Source organism: Hylobates moloch, unplaced genomic scaffold (genome assembly GCF_009828535.3).
Source record: "Hylobates moloch isolate HMO894 unplaced genomic scaffold, HMol_V3 SCAFFOLD_17, whole genome shotgun sequence".
In the NCBI taxonomy this organism is placed as follows: Eukaryota; Metazoa; Chordata; class Mammalia; order Primates; family Hylobatidae; genus Hylobates; species Hylobates moloch.
In genome coordinates, this window is record NW_026652292.1 from 13,483,578 (window position 1) to 13,499,804 (window position 16,227).

Here is a 16,227-nt window from a genome sequence, read left to right on the forward strand (position 1 = left end):
CTGAGACTAGGAAAAGGGAGGAAAGCGATCCAATTACTTGTGGACATTGCTCTCAGGCTACTGAAGCCACACAAAATTCCAGGCTGTTTCTCACATCTTTAGTTATGGAACTTCTCTTTCAAAAGATGCCAAAACATTTCCCATGCAGTCAGTTTGTCTCTGGAACTGTGTATATTGGAGAAAGAGGAAGTGTTCAACAGGATTTTCATTTTCTTCCTTTTTCTTCTGGAAAAGGCCCATCTGACCGGCAGAGTGGGGGGAGAACCTTGTTGTGAGCGCCTTTTCATTTTTTGGGCTGTTTATTCTACTGTTAACTACTCCCACATTTTTTTCCTTTGGATAAATCATTCTATAAGAGGACAGTTTTGTCAATAATGCACACATTCGCGCTCCCAAAGTACACTGTGAGTTCTAAGTAAGCGTAACCCCGTTCTGCTGACCCAGGGGGGGAGAAAGATTAGAAAATCTCCCCAGTCAGGTGAACAGGCCCTGGGCCGACAGCTGCATCTGGACTCCAGGCTCGCCCACCCCTGCAGTGACAGAGCAGGATCGCGCAGCAACCTGCCCGCGGGGGGAAACCGCACTGGCTCCTCGCCCTCATCAGCCGGCCCTCCGGCAATGTGCTTCCCAATCAACAAGCCTTCCATGAAAAGTGCCATGGAGGTCGCCGGATCCGCCCAAGTGGAATTCCCAAGATGTTTCCCGGGGAGCAGCCTCGGGAACGCGCCTTGACCCCAGGAGTAGCTACCCGCTCCGCCGCCGAGCCTCGGACGCCTCCGCACTTCTCCGGCCAGCGTGCGAAGACCCCGCCCCTCTAGGCCCCGCTCCTCCCCTCCCCGGCCTCTGATTGGCTGCCCGGCGCGTCAGTCGGTGCCCATCCCCGCCTTGCGCCTCCCCCGCCGTCCCCAGCCCGCCGCAGGGAAGCGAGCCCGGGCGCCGGCGGGCGGCCGTCGCGTCTGACAGACCATTGCAGACCACGGGCCGAGGCCCAGCGCCCGTCCGCAGCGCTGCCGGCATGGCGGCGCCAAGGAGCCCCACGCGGGCAAGGGAGCGGGAGCGGTCTCGCGCTCCTGCCGCAGGTGAGCCTGGGGCGGGGCGGGGCGGAGCGGGACGGGGGGCGCGGGCGGGGACCGCCAGGGCGGGCGGGGTCGCAGGCAGCCAGGGACTTGTCCTCCTCGGCGGCCACCGGCGCTGCCTGGTGGGGGCTGGGAATCCTGGAGCCCGGGAGCTGGAGCGCGCCCCTGAGCCGGGCGGGAGTGGGGCGGGGCTGCACCCCCACTCGGGGGTCGAGCCCCTGTCGGGGACGGGGTAGTATTTGAATAACGGAGGCCAAGCTGCTTATGTCGCCTGCCCGGGCAGGAAACGCAGGTTCTTGGAAGAAAGCCGGTTTTTGGGGTCCGGGTCCCCTCAGAGCCGCGCGGGGAGCCCAGGCAGCGGCGGAGGTCGCGCCCTGCGCCTGGGAGCGGGCCCGGGGCGCGTGGACCCGCGGGGCCCCGTATCCTCTCTGGGAGCTCGACTCACTGACGGAGGGAGTTGGGTTTCGCGCCCTGCTGGCAGAGGATGTGGCGCACACCTTCGCGGCAGTCGAGACTTGCTAACAACAGAATACTCTGGCTAAAAAAAAATTCACCCAGACGGGGCCGGGCACGGTGGTTCACGCCTGTAATCCCAACACTATGGGAAGCCGAGGCTGGCGGATCACGAGAGGTCAGGAGTTCGAGACCAGCCTAGCCAGCATAGCGAAACCCTGGCCAGCATAGTGAAACCCTGTCTCTACTAAAAATACAAAAAATTAGCCGGGCATAGTGGCGAGTAGCTGTAGTCCCAGCTACTTGGGAGGCTGAGGCCAGAGAATTGCTTGAACCCGGCGGGCGGAGGTTGCAGTGAGCGGAGACTGCACCACTGCACTCTCAGCCAGGGCGACAGAGCAAGGCTCCGTCCAAAAAAAAAAAAAAATCACCCAACAAGGGCAGCAGCACAGCCTGGGAGTTCAGGCGCTCGGTCTCGATGTCTCCACCCGCTGGCTCGGTAGCGGGGTCCTCTCCCCCTCTGAAGTCCACAAAGGATGTCTTCCTAACCAGCCCCGAGAAAGATGAGCATAGCTGCTGCTTGGTTTTGAAGGGGCACATTCCTGTGTCTGTATTTGTCTGGAGCCCGCTAGTGAATTTTGGGAGGATGCCGGTTCCCAAACACAGAGTTTGGGCTGCAGAAACTGCAGTGATTATGGCAAATTGGCAGGTGCGGGGATTGCCTATGAATTGCTGTTTTTGGTCCCAGCATGAGCTTTTAATTCACACAGCAAACTGTTGGGTGCAGTGGAAACAGCACCTTTCTGGGAGTCAAGAGGACATCATTCTGACGTGTTCTCATCCATAAAATGAGAGCCTCCGGTTAGCGGATCCAGGCAGCCCCTCCCAGTGGAGAAGAACTCTGTCCTACCTCCCACTCTCAAAAGTTTGGAGAATGAACTCATTTTTTTCAACCTTTCTGCACCTTGGGTTATTATAAAATTAGCCACATATTTCCTATGGGTGTATTCATTTGAACTTTTTATTATGTTATTTTCTTTTCTCCTCCCTGCCTTAGTTTGGCAGAGAAACAAAAATTGGAAATGGAGGCAGGAGCACAGCTGGAAAGGCTGGTTTGGGAGGCAGAAAGGTGCCTACTTCAGGGTTAACATCATCACCTGGAATTTTTCCTTTCTTTGCACCAAATTCAATGCATGCCAGCGCTGCGAGCCCAGGGAGAGATTCTTTCCTCTGCTGCAATTGTGGGATCTGCAGTTGGTGTGCAGCAGAGGAAGAATGTGATTCAAGGATCAGATTATGGAAAACTTTTTTCTCCAAAACATAACTTCTGATGACTTACAAGCATAGTTTCTCTTCTTTGCCCAGTGGTGTTTGGCAAAACAAAAATAAAACCAGTTTTAAAATCAGTTGTCAAAGCTAGTATAGGGACAACTTTTTTAGCTTTTGAAATAACATCAAGTAACACTTGACAATAAAACCAGACAACAGAAGAAAACCCACAGAAGAGGTTTTTTTTGTTTGATTTTTACTATTTCTTTTTTAAAGTGTTAGGGTATGTTAGGATATTGAGAATCATGGACTAAGCATCTCTGCATAATATTATCAGAAAGATTGTCTGAATCAGAATGTTAGAGGCATCGAAGAAGCATTGGAAGATCACTTAGTGGAGTACCCAGAGAAGACGCTGTCATCTATTAGGAAGGCAGGGAGAGGTGGTCATAGAGTGAAATAAGCTCACAGTCGCCAGCACACCTTAGGCAGACCACTGTGTTTTTTGGGAGAATGTGTGCACCCCACACTCTTCCTTGCTCTTCCCACATCTGGCCAGACTCGGGCCATTAACTGTCTTGATTGGCTTAGCTCTGCTGTGGTTCTCTCCACTACTGTCCATCTGTTCAGTGGTAACATTCACATTTCAACCATGATTTCTGGAACCACAGGACTCATTGGAGGTTCTTAGGGGCTGGTGTTGGGGGAATAGGAATGCGCAGTGTGGAACGGCGGACCCACTCCAGCTATACTTGGAGTTGCTCTGCTTTTTTGTTTCTGTATACTTTTAGGTTTGTTTTGTTGTTTTTTGCTGTTCTAGGTAAGGTTTTGTTTGGAGGAAAGAGTTTACTGCCAAATCAAAAATTTAAAAATAATGGTAATGGCTAATGTTTTTTGGTGCTTCTTGTGTCTTAGTTCATTTATTACATGGAAAATGCTTAGAACTGGTTGGTTGTGGTTCTGAGTAAGCACTCAAATGTTAGCTGCCACTACTATTATTAATATTACCTTCTACTATGAAGTAGCTGTTATTTTTTAACCTTATTTTAAGAAACCAAGTCACACACAAACTTGTACAAGGTTACCCACCTCCTATGTAGATGTGTCTGCTAAATGAAAGGTAAATTCCTCGATATCCTGGATTTTGTTAATCCAAAGCCATTCAAGCAGGCACAACTGTATGTATGAAGCAGATGTTTCTGAGCCACCATAAGCAGGCTTTGGCGTGTTCCCATGGGCAGTGGCAGGTAATCACTAGGCAGGCAGGTGAATTTACCTGGTGGAACTTCTGTGTTCAAAAGGAGAGTAGGCAGATGGAACCGTTAATAACCCAGTGATTGGTCGGGTGGCAAGAGGAGTGATGAGAAGTGTGGGCGCAAGCATTCCCTCCACATGGACTGCCGAAAGTGTGCTGAGAATTGTGACCTTATTCTAGAACAAGTGCCTTCAAGGTCTTTACTCTCGAGGAGGAGAAGGAGGAGTAGAGGGGACGCTGGTGGTAGAAAGTGTGTGCCAAGGAAAAGAGGCCTGAGAGCTGCTAGTTACAACTAGTTGTAACTGTCGAGAGAAATATTTCCCTTCTTTAAAAAATAGTTTGAGGGCTATGGGGGAAAAAAGCATTGCAGTTAAAGGCACCCACAATAGAATGCTTAAAACCAAATGGTCCATAGTTGATTTTGTTGTCGTTGTTTTGCCACCCATTTGCCCTATTATACTTCTACTCTGACATTTCTATGAGATGAATAAATATCAAATAGAATGTAACTTTTTTGGTACCAAGTATTTTATCTCAGTAGAAAGTCTTGACTGGGTATAATTATTAACTTGAAAATGACCTTTTCTCTGGCTCGGGTCTCAAGGTAGACTTAGCTTCATCTGGGAGGCCTTGGCTGCCTCCCTGGCCTGGAATGGTGTGCTCTTCTATGTGCCTGTAGCACCCAGTGCTTGTCCCTGTCACAAAAACAGTTGGCATTTGGATTTTCTTTAGGGTGCTAAATGTGGAGACACTGACCATAGATAGTGTTATATAACCTTTACCATCACCACTCTGTGACGCTCACAATGGCTACAGAATTTGCTCAAGGCTTCCGCTAGTAAGTGGTGGCCAGGGTAAGCCCTGGCATGGGACTCCATTCATAACAGATTCTTAACAATCTATCTGCTTCTGTCACTTGAAACAGAGTTCTAGCTTCTACCTGAGAGCTCTCCATGGTTTCCAAGGTTACCTTATTACATTTAAGCTGTTCTGAATTAAGGTTGGGTTAACATTTGTATACTGTTGTTATTGTTTGAGACAACTCTTGCAGGTCTGGGTACAGCAGGAGAGAGATTATGAAAAAGTTTTTATTACTGGGCTAAAACTTCCTAGCTTAGTGGTTCCCCATACGTGGCTATTAAAGTCTCTACTTAATTTTTAGAGGAATTATTGGATTAGCATGTTTTGTTAGTAAATCCTTCCGTTCTCTCCTGTGCATGTGAGTCCTCTGGTACATGTTCAGCTACTTGGTAAGACAATCTGTTTTCAAAATGAGGTTGCATACACATTTATCTGATTTGTAATTAATTTAGTGGAAGAACATTTAAATGGTACTTCTAAATAAATCAACAGAAAGTTTTTGTATATGTTCTCATTTTTCCAATAACCTTTTATGCTAGTAATAGTCCATTTTTCTACTTTCCCATTTAATTGGAGCCAGAATAGACAGGTGGCCTCATGTTTAAATTAAGAGGATGATAAAATGTTTATGTTCATTTCTAGGAGACAAAAGCCTGTTGCCTGTTAGTACCGTTGCTGGGATTCCTAGGTAATAAACAAAAATCCCAGAAACTGTAGCACATAAAATGCTATGCTTGATGAATCTCTAAATTAAGAATTTAATAGTAAATCTTTTGTTGTTGATTTAACCATGTTACTATGATATCGAGTCTGTAGAATTATTGGATAAATAGACACAAAGTTACCTAAAATACCCCAGCTCTTCTCCTCTTGCCATATTATTGGTTATTAATGAATATTAGGGTGAGTCTTCTAGCAGTGAGAGTGATAAATACCTCAGCTCTTTCTCCTCTTGCCATATCATCGGTTGTTAATGAATATTAGGGTTAGTCTTCTAGGAGAGGGAGTGATAATGTAGTTGGAAGTCATTCTCAAGAGAGTCTTCCCTCAAATCAGAAGTGAAAATCTCATTAAACATCAAGCGTTCACTGTTTCAAAAAAAAAAAAAAAAGAAGCATACCTCCCTGTCCTGTACCCACCACGGTGGAGACGAGCTCTCATCTCTTTCTAGGCTTGGGACAGCCTCGGTGGGTACAAACCAGTGCCAAATGGCTCAAGAATGGAGGTGGGCAGTGGAGCTGATGATGGTGGAAGCTCATCGGAGCGTGTACTTTGAACAATCTGTGTCTGTCCTCTAAGCCAGGGCATAGACTGTTCTCTGTAGCATTTAGTCTCCAAGTTTAAGAGAAGTGAACTAAATTCCTTCTTGCCTGGTAATGAGAGAATCTGTCCCTGGGTCTTAGAATAACACTTGATACTTGGGGTTGTATTTTTTGACCTGTGACAAGAAGGCCTCAACTTGCTTGTGAACTCTGTAGAGTTAAGAAAGACTGGGTGCTCTGTGTCTTCCGAATGCACCACTTGGACAGGCCGAAATGCTGCGGAGCAAGCAGAATGGCTGATAGGAAGGGGAAGTGGAAGAGATGGCAAGCCAGTGCCAGCATGGGCTGAATGTAACCAGTCACCGTCTAGATAGGAAGGGCTGGTGGCACTCATGTCGGTGGATGAGATCAGCAATTTGTCATTTTACTTGGCATTTACAAAATGAACTTGGAGTTTGGTTTGTAGCTAAGGTTAGGTTGGCTGCTCAGCTTGAAATGGAAACATAGCCAATGAAATGATTAATATACATGTTGGGTCCCACAGTTTTGTACCTGAAGCAGTGCAAGGCTTGGGCATATTGATTCCTTCCTAGGAGATCTAAAGAAAAATCCCTTGAACCAAGAGAGAGCTTATTAGATCAGTTTTATCCGTGGTATATCCCTCTATTTTTGTTTTTTAACTATTAAATATTTGTTAGACTCAATTTTGGTTAGTTGACTGTCATGATAGAGGGCTTGTAGAGTCTGTGCTTGGTGATCTACCTTGTACTGTCTTGTTCTTCACACTTTGCTGCATCTTCTCCCATATGTAATTGATTCATTTGTTTGAATTTTGAATTTTGGAGCCTATTACATCTCCCTTTCCCTCCCAGTCTCCTTGATGTTCGTTTTTCCTCCCCATCTAGCAGCCTTTTTGAAGCTGATTACCACCATGGAGGCCCTTGTGGAAAAGGCTCTTTATTAGAACTAGCTTTTGGGTCAACTGGTTTAATAGATCTGTAGGACCCAGCATGAACTTCCAAGGGTTGGGGTATTTGCTGGCATTTGTCAAGATCTTATGTATCTTCCATACACACTTAGGGCATCTTTTCTGTGGTGCAAGCTTTGAGTAATGTTTTGAGTTTAGTTCAATGTCAGTTATTTCACAACTATTTCCAATCCTGGCCCCAACGTGACTATTCCTCCAACATAACTCTGAAACATATTAAAATAAGGAGGCCTTTGGAGAATGAAGGGAAATGGCAGTTAATGGCCTGGCTTCCTTATGTTTGCTCACAGGGGAGGAAGCTGAGGTCCAGATGGCTCAGCTGTCTAGGACCGGACCCTGAGTTCCTGACTCCCTCAGTTCCCTCCTCATTTCACTACCTTGAAACCATCCTACTAGATGACCACTTCACATTCTCACTTCCTGCTTTATATTTACATGGTGTAATTAAGGGAAGAGAAAACACACTGGTGGTTCATTATTTCTGACATACATATTAAAAGTCAGAAGGGACCACCAGGATAGAGGCTCTTAGTTAGGATAAGTGTGGTGGAGTAACAGAATAGCCCCAAATAGGTGAATACATGTATTTCTCTCACGTCAAAGAGAGGTAGCTCCCCAGGGCTGGGATGATCTCGACGGTGTCAGGGCCCCAGGCTCCTTCCACTTTGTTTCTCCACTATGCCTGGCTTCAGTGCTCACTGTCACTTTTGGGTACAAGATGGCTGCTGGAGCATCAGCCATCACATTTACACTCCAGCTAATAGGGAGAAAAAAGGGCAAGGAACACACCCCTCTTAACAAGCCCTTTTGAAAGTTGCACATTCAACAACTTCTTGGCCAGAATTCACTCACACAGCAGTACCCAGCACCTAGGGACGATGGAATGAGCCTTCGTCTGAGTAGCCATGCGCCCAGCCCAAAGTCAGGGCTTAATCTCGGTGGGAGGAGGAGAGAACGGACCCTGGGGGAAGCTGGCAGTCTCTCTCATGGAGACACATGGACGGGATCCTGATTACATGGATTCATTTCGTTCATTCAACAAATATAAACTGTCTATTGTGTACTTAGGCACTCAGAAAGCAGAGTGAAAACAGATTCAGTCCCAGTCCTTAAGGCATTTACTGTCTACACAGGGAGACAGACACTAATCAAACACAAACGCAATTGTGTAAACTGTGACAAGTGCTGTGAAAAGGACACCGTGTGCTGTGAGAGAGGAAAACAGGGATTTGCTCAAGCCTGGGGGTTAGAAACAGAGAAGTGATGTTTGAGCTGAGAGCTGGAGAATGAGTGGAATGAACTAGAGCATGGTTATAGGGAAAAATGTTTCAGACAGAGGGAAGAGTACAGGCAAAGCAAGGCAGGGAGGCAGGCGTGAGCTCTAGGAGGAAGTGAAGGCACTCCTCATATTGGAGCAAGAGGAAGAGGTGAGAGAAGAGGGAGGGGTCAGGGTCAGACCATGAGAGGGACTGGGCGTGGGTGACCAACCGTCCCAGCTTGCCTGGACTGAGAGATGTGCCAGTATGTGGGGCTTTCAGTGCTAAAAGTGGGAGAGTCCCAGCCAAACCAGGAGGAGTTGGCCACCTTCCTTGGAGGCGAGGGTAATGGCCAGGTTCCTTTCTTCATTAATTTCAGAGAAGTTGGCCAAGCACGGTGGCTCATGCCTGTAATCCCAGCACTTTGGGAGGCCAAGGTGGGTGGATCACTTGAAGTCAGGGGTTCGAGACCAGCCTGGCCAACATGGTGAACCCCCATTTCTACTGAAAATACAAAAATTAGCCAGGTGTGGTGGCAGGTTCCTGTAATCTCAACTATTGGGAGGCTGAGGCAGGAGACTCACTTGAACCTTGGAGGCAGAGATTGCGGATCATGCCTCTGCACTCCAGCCTGGGCGACAGAGTGAGACTCAATCTGAAAAAAAAAAATTTTTTTTCGGAAAAGTTCCTTTTTAGATAGTCATAGCTTCCAGCCATAGAAAAACAACAGCTGTGACTAGTAAAAGTAACCGCTTACTTTGGCCAAAGGGAAACGGGCACAAAACAGACACAACACTTACTTTTAGTTGGATTACTTGACCAGTAAGATTTTTCTTTATCTGGCCTGATTTCTCCTGATGGTAACTTTGGAAATTAATTGGCATCTGATGATGTATTTGAGATAACAGAAGCAGCTAAGGGTAGGGGATGCTCTTACTCCACAGCAGGATTTCTCAACACTGGCAATGTTGGAATTACTGGGGAGCTTAAAAAAGATACCTGGGCCCCAGCCTAATAAATCTGAAAATCTACTGGAGCCAGGGCCAGGGTCCTGGGGGTCTTGATGGAATGCAGATTCTGTTTCCAAGGGGTTTGAGAATCTATAGTTCTAAAGAGTCCCAGATGGTATTGGTGTTGCTGTCCTGTGGACTTTGAGTAGCAATGTTCTATAAAGTTTGATGAGGTTGTTTTTGAAGCCGCTGGTCTCCCTTTAGGAGAGCAGATCTACAGGCCCACGTAAAGGTATATGAGTCCATGATAGGAGACAGGGGTAAAAGACTTAGGGCTGGGAGGTGGCCAAGGAGGCTTCGGCAGTGTGGTCCCATCAGCAAGATCACACTGAACCCGGGGGGCAAATCTTGACTTCTCAGTTGGTCCCAGGGGATGGGTGAGAGGTTATGGGGTGAGTTGTGGCTTTATAAGCCACTGACTGTCACTAGTATTCTTGGTTACAGAAGAACCAGCTCCTGAGGTCTCTGGCTAGGATGCTACCATAGGTTATGACCATTTTTTACCTTTCTGACAATTTGTTAGGGCCCTTTCCAGCTGACATCAGTGGCTAGCAGGATGTGGGTCTTTCCTACAAATGAGAAAAGCCATGGAAAGAGTTTTACATTGTAAAGAGTTTTGCATTGTAGAGTTTTGCACAGGAGATGATACATCCATAGAATGTTTAAAAAACAAACCAACGCTGGCTGTGGAGTAGAAAACAGAACTGGGGAAGGGAGACCAATCAGAAGGATTAGTAACTATTAGTGACGATGCCCAAATGATTCTGAGTAATGGAAAAGTCACCCCCAGGGCCAAAGTGAAGAATGGCTTATCTCAAAGTGTATCTTTAGTCAACATGTTCATAAATGATTTCTATTAGGATATGGAAGTCTAATGTTAAAGGCCTGAGAGTTGAACCAGACCACCTGCCACCAAAGCCCTGGCAGGTCAAAGCAGTGAGCCAAATCAGTAAATGAAACCTAGCAGAGATAAATGTCAGGTCCTGCCTAGGTCTAAAGATCCCAGAACTGGCCCACATGATCTGGATAACCCTTTGCTTCCCTTCCCATGTTCTGAACTGAAAGGTAGATACAGATGTCAGAGATTAAAAATATATTTTTCTAAGCCAGCTCAGTGACATAAAATCCACGTGTCTTAGTTGTGTGGCCAGTTGGGCTTGTTAGCAGTGCCCAAGCTGAACTCTGTCCTAAAGTTCTAGGCCTCCCTCCCAAGGAGAGGGCAGGCCCAAGGATTCCTTCTGTGCGGGCAGGTCTGTGGGGTGAAAGGGGCTGAGCTGAGCATGCCATTTTTAAAAACTCTGCCACTCAGATCAATCTCTCACCTTCAGGAAGGAGTAAAGGCGGTAGTAGGGGAGCCAGAACCCCACCTCCAGGAAGGTCTCTCCACCGGGAAACTTGAGAGTGAGTGAAACCCCTGGCCCTCTCTTCCCTTCAGAAGATGGGGAGACACACCCCAGCACAGGTCCAAAGGGCTTTAAGCTGACAGCAGGTTGAATGTGAGTCAGTGGCTTTTGGGTTGTTTGTTTGTAGCTGTGCAATACAATCACAGGCTGCATTGCTGTGAATGTATCATCTAAAACAGGGTTCAGCAAGCCACAGCCCATGGGTCATATCTGGCCTGCTGTTTGTTTTTACATAGCCTATGATCTCAGAGTGGTTTTTACATTTTTAAATGGTTGGGAAAAAAAAAAAAAGGATACTACTTCCTGACATGTGAAAATTAGATGTAATATAAATTTCAATGTCCATATGTAAAGCTTTATTGGATCGGAGCCCTGTGTGTATTGTCTGTGGCTGCTTTCCCTGTGTAAGGGCAGAGCTGAGTAGTTGAGACAGAGACCACATGGCCAATCAGACCTAAAATATGTACTCTCTGACCCTTTTCAGAAGACTTACTCCTGATGTAGAATGAAGAAGGTGGGTCACCTTGTTGAATTCTGTCCTGGGGATCACACCCAGGACATTGTGTTTGACCTGGGGTCTCACATTAAGTGTGGAATGAGTTTAGAGAAGACTGACCAGGAGCACGAAGAGACTCCCCAAAGATACCATGTAGGGACTAGTTGAGAAAACAGGAGCTGTCTAAACTAGAAGAGAGAAAGATGCAGAGTGGAAATGATGGAAATGATAGAACTTCGAAGAGAATTTCTCGGGAAGGCAGTAATGTACAGTAGTTAGTTCAGAGGGCACAGCTCTACATCAGAACCTAGGGGTTCAAGTTCAGACTTCTACTTGTTTTCTCTGCTTCAGTTTCTTCACCTCAAAAATGAAGCATTCCTGTGACAGCTCATCAGATGATCAGATCCACAGTGAATTAAGATTCAGCATTTGCCTTAGAGGTGTTTGCAGGCTAGTGGGAAACAGTCATGAATACACTGAACTAGCCTGCAGTGTGGACATATTGCTGAGGGAACACTCTGGGAAGCCTAAAAGAACAAGTAGAATTCTGCCTTTAGCCCAACGCATTCTGCAATCCCATGAAAGATGTAAAAGGTCATCATATGCAAGAGGAATCAGACTTGTTCTTCATAACCCCAAGCAATAGATTCCAGGGTGGTTACAGATCTGAACACCTCAGTCTCTTGCTTAAAACTCTCAGAGCCTTCCCTTGCTCTTCAGTTAAACATCAGCCTCTTGAACAGGACCTTCAGGCTTCTCCAGCCTCCCCTCACTTTTCTTGCCTTGCAAGCTCCTGTGCAACCTTGGATCTCAGCTCAGCCTCATGTCCTAGGGAAGCATTCTCCAACCTTGTTTAGCTCAGATTTCCTTGTTATAGTGCTTGTGGACCTGCATTCCTTTCCTCTGGAGCGTTGCCTCAGTGGTGCTCTGTTCCCACTAGGAGTCTGTCTGTCAGTCCCTGCCAGGAGAATCCAGTCGGTTGCATTTATAATTGTAACATCAGCTCTTGACACTGTGCCTGGCCTGCGGGAGGAGTTTAATCTATGTTCGTAGAATAATGATCAAAGTTGATCAATAAAGAGAGAAACATTCCAAAAAAGGGAAAAAGGAAATGGACTTCCACGGATGGAGCGAGTTGCCAGCTGAGAGGTGTGTAAGCAGTGGTTGGATAACAGATGGTGGGAGATGGTAGCCAAATGGTTTATATTCGGATAGTGCTTTTTTGTTTAATTTTGTTCCAACCCTGTGCTATCACCACTTTTCGGCCATTGGAGTACTTTCTTGGGGTCATCAAAGCTAAGTGATTAGTCCTCTAGCTAGAAAATGACAGAATGAAGACAAGAGTCCTTTGCTCATTTTTGTCAAATGAGTTGTCTCTCCCAGGCTGAGGAGGCCTGTGTGGTTGGATAAAGCAGTGGCAGTGCTGGAGTTCTGTGATTCCACGGGGAAGGAATTACAACTTCCTCTTCAGTAGTAGCCTATCCCATCTATAGCTTTTGTGGTTTTATAGTTGGGTGGATTTTTAAAATGCGATGATTAGAAAATGAAACTTACCTTTAAAATGATGGGTTGCATTCAACATCTCTAGAAGATGGGCCCAGTCAAAAAGAAAAACGACTCTGAGCTGTGATGTCATTAAAGAAAACACACACACAATCCTCTCAGTGTTTGGCCAGGAGCAGCTTCCTGTCATATTTATTGATACTTTCAGTTTAGTGGGAGCCTTGGGGGCAGTGTGCCCCATCCTGGGGGGATGGTGCTGACAGCATAAGCGAGTTGCATGACAGCCTACAGTTGAATGTCTTAGTGGTCATGACTTTCAAGATAAAATCCTCCCACTTGGTGGTTCTGTTTCTCAGTGATATTGATCTTGTAGTTGTTGGTTATTGTATTCTACTAAGTGGAAGACTGTCATTTCTTATTGAGCAGAATTAATACCTGAAATACAGAAGTTCAGAAGGTCCTTTGAGTTTACCATTTCAAGGATTTAAGAGGGTGTTTTTTTTTTCTGAATATCTCCCCCATAACTGGTAGAAAAACAACCAACTAATCTATGATTTTGCAAGAACCAACACAATTTAAACTCACTCTTTCACACTGCTGTGCTAACTTCTAGAAATCTGTTGAATCTCCATGTGCTCCAAATTATGTAGAAAGCTTGATGGCCTAACTGGATTTGTTCTGTGTGTTTTTCCTTCTGTTTGTGTAGTGCTTAATTTATTTGTTTAGACTAATGTACAATATTTTGCTTTATTCTTGAGCTGAGTTTCTCAGAATTAAACAATCAGTTCCCACACTGAAGGCTCCCAGCCTTTCCCTGCAGTCACACTGGGGCCTAAGGAGAAACTAAAAGCCTATGAGAGAAGTGACCTACTGGGGAATGGAGGTGCTCACCCAACCAGCTGACAGGAGGACACTGTGTCCCCAGGCCAGGGGCTCCCTGTGGGCAAGGAGCGTGTCTTGCACTTCACTGCCTCCCTGCCTGGCATCCAGCCTGGGGGGAAGAACTGTGAGGAATTGGTGAGGGGTCTGGGGAAGGGAGGGGGCAGCCCTTCCCAGCCCGTCCCTGTCTGCCTGTTCCATTGGCTTCAGTTTATTCCTCTGTGCAGCACTTCCTGCCCTTGATTACAAATGACCTAAAAGCCATATTCACCTTTTCAAAGGGAGCAGGGTTCCATGGCACAGCTCAGAAAAGTGTGAAGTTTCCGCAGCACCTCAGAAGTGTCTGTGTCCTCTGCTTGCTCACCCACCCCCATCTTCCTACCTCTCTTGCCACAGAGAGTGTCCTTTCTCACCCCTCCCTTGAGTTCCTTCCTATTCCATCAGCCTCTCTTCACCACTCTCTCTTCCATCGTCTGCTAACTAACCATAACAGGACATTGAAGCAGGTAGAAATACCTGTTGTGTTTATTAAATGTAGTACTTCTACCTTAAGTTCTTTTAGCCAGGTGATTTCACTTATGTATATTTCTTCACTTTCTCTGCTACCTCAGACATCTAAATTAAATTGCCTTTATGTCCTCCCAGCTCAGAGTTGATTTCCCCACTCCCTGGCCTGCTCAATAGCCCTTGAAAGACCACCTCTGCTTCAGGAGAAAGTCAGTGGGCTAGATGCAGGTGACAGAGTCTGTGTGTAGAGAGAAAGTGTGGAGGTACTGATATTGTATATACCATGAATAAGATCAGGAGAGGAAGTAGACAAGGTTGAGGACTATGCAGCTGGCCTATTAGGAAGTAGAGATAGTACAGATTCTGGAAGTTTGCGGCAAACCAGACGCTGCTGAGTTTCCATGAGATAGAGAGACTGTGATGTCCAGGACAATAGGAGCCTCAGGCTCCTGGGGTAGAACTGCTGTTTGCACGATCACTTGGTTTCCGGCTCTTCAGTGTCTTTTAGTTTTGTTTTCAGGGTTTTGGGGTATGTGTGTGTGTATTTGGTTTCCTGTTTTAATGTTTGAATTACTTCAGCTTTGGTATATTGTAGAGAATGGAAAAAAAAACAAAAACTAAGTAGAATTTTACCACCAAAAATGGTCCTTTTTTTTTTTTTTTTTTTTTTTTGTAGTTCTGACCAGTCTCATCTGCCATATATAATACAGTTTGAGTGATCACAGGTCAGATTTTAGTTTCTGATATTCACTTTGTTGATTTCAGGAGGTCCTGGTATAATTCCTCTAGGACATGTTCACTGCTGAAGCATTACTTCTGCTTGTGTGGGTCGGGGTCCCAGCATGCATTAATGCTGATGACTAGGGGGATGTATGAGACCTAGGTAATACACTTTGCAATATAACAGACATGCATTGTGCTGTATATATGGTCTCATTTCAGCCACCACCCAAGTGGTTCAGTCCAAAAATATTGAAAAGAAATTTCATGTTTTTGTATCTCTTCACAGGCATTAAAGAGGATCAAATCCGTAATTTCTGGCAACACTGCTCTTTTCCACTTCCCCTTGCAACTTCCTTGTGGACTTGTGAAACTTCACTGTGGACCTGAGGCTCCTACTGTCCTGGAAGTTCCCTTGTGGACTTTCTGGAGACTCTTTTTGCCAAAACTTACCCCCCTCCCAGCACACTCCTTTTTGTTCTTTTTTTATGTAGAATGACTGAATTCGTGGAGGTGAAACCTTTTCTCCTTTCCTGTTTCTCAAGGTCCCAATCACCAAGCCTTCCACAGGCATCCCTCTCCAGGGATGAGGCAGGAAAGCTGGGCCAGGGACTGCAGAATTCTCCTTGGCAGGCTGGTGGAAGGGGTCCCCTATGAACCTTCTGATGTCCACAATTTTATCTCAGTTGTATTTGGGGAAATGAGATTTGATGCTGGAGGTCATCAGAACTGTCATTATGACACTATTTTGCAAGATGTCTCATTACGGTGTTTTCTTCTGTATCATTTTTTAGTTGTAATTCAGTTATTAGCCCAGGAAGGATAAATTTTTAAAAATTTTCATTTTAAAGAGTCTTAATTTACTTGCTATAGCAATACTAATTTGAAGATTTCCACGGTTCCCTAATTCAGAGGCAGGACAGCCAAGTGGTAAAGGAGGCAACTTCTGGCATCATGTCTTTGTTCATTTTCTGTTGTTATAACAGAATACCACAGACTGGGTGATTTATAAGGAAAACAAGTCTATTTCCTGCAGTTCTGGGGACTGGGGAGTCCAAGAGCATGGCAGGCACCAGATCTGGTGAGGGCCTTCTTTGCATTGTAATGTGGTGGAGGGCGTCGCGTGGTGAGAGGTTATTAGCATGCAGGTCAGCCAACAGTCCTGTCATGGGGGCCCCATGCTGATGGCCTTATCTAATCCTAATTACTTCCCAAAGGCCCAACCTCCAGTCATCATATGAGTTTTGTGATTAAGTTTCCAACACATAAAACTAACATGTGGGACACAT

General features: G+C 46.0%; 1 protein-coding gene across 4 annotated transcripts in view; it reads left to right on the plus strand.

Annotated features, from left to right (window-relative positions):
• The first annotated feature begins 936 nt into the window (after positions 1–936).
• Positions 937–16,227, plus strand: part of OTULINL (OTU deubiquitinase with linear linkage specificity like) — a 34,651-nt gene continuing 19,360 nt past the window's right edge. For all 4 annotated transcript variants that reach the window (XR_009210589.1, XR_004244903.2, XR_004244904.2 and 1 more), the window contains exon 1: positions 937–1,079. Coding sequence is in view for 1 of the 4 variants with exons in the window: in XM_032136096.2 (XP_031991987.1) it covers positions 1,016–1,079 (64 nt within the window). In the remaining 3 variants the exon portion in view is untranslated. The remainder of the gene's footprint in view (positions 1,080–16,227) is intronic.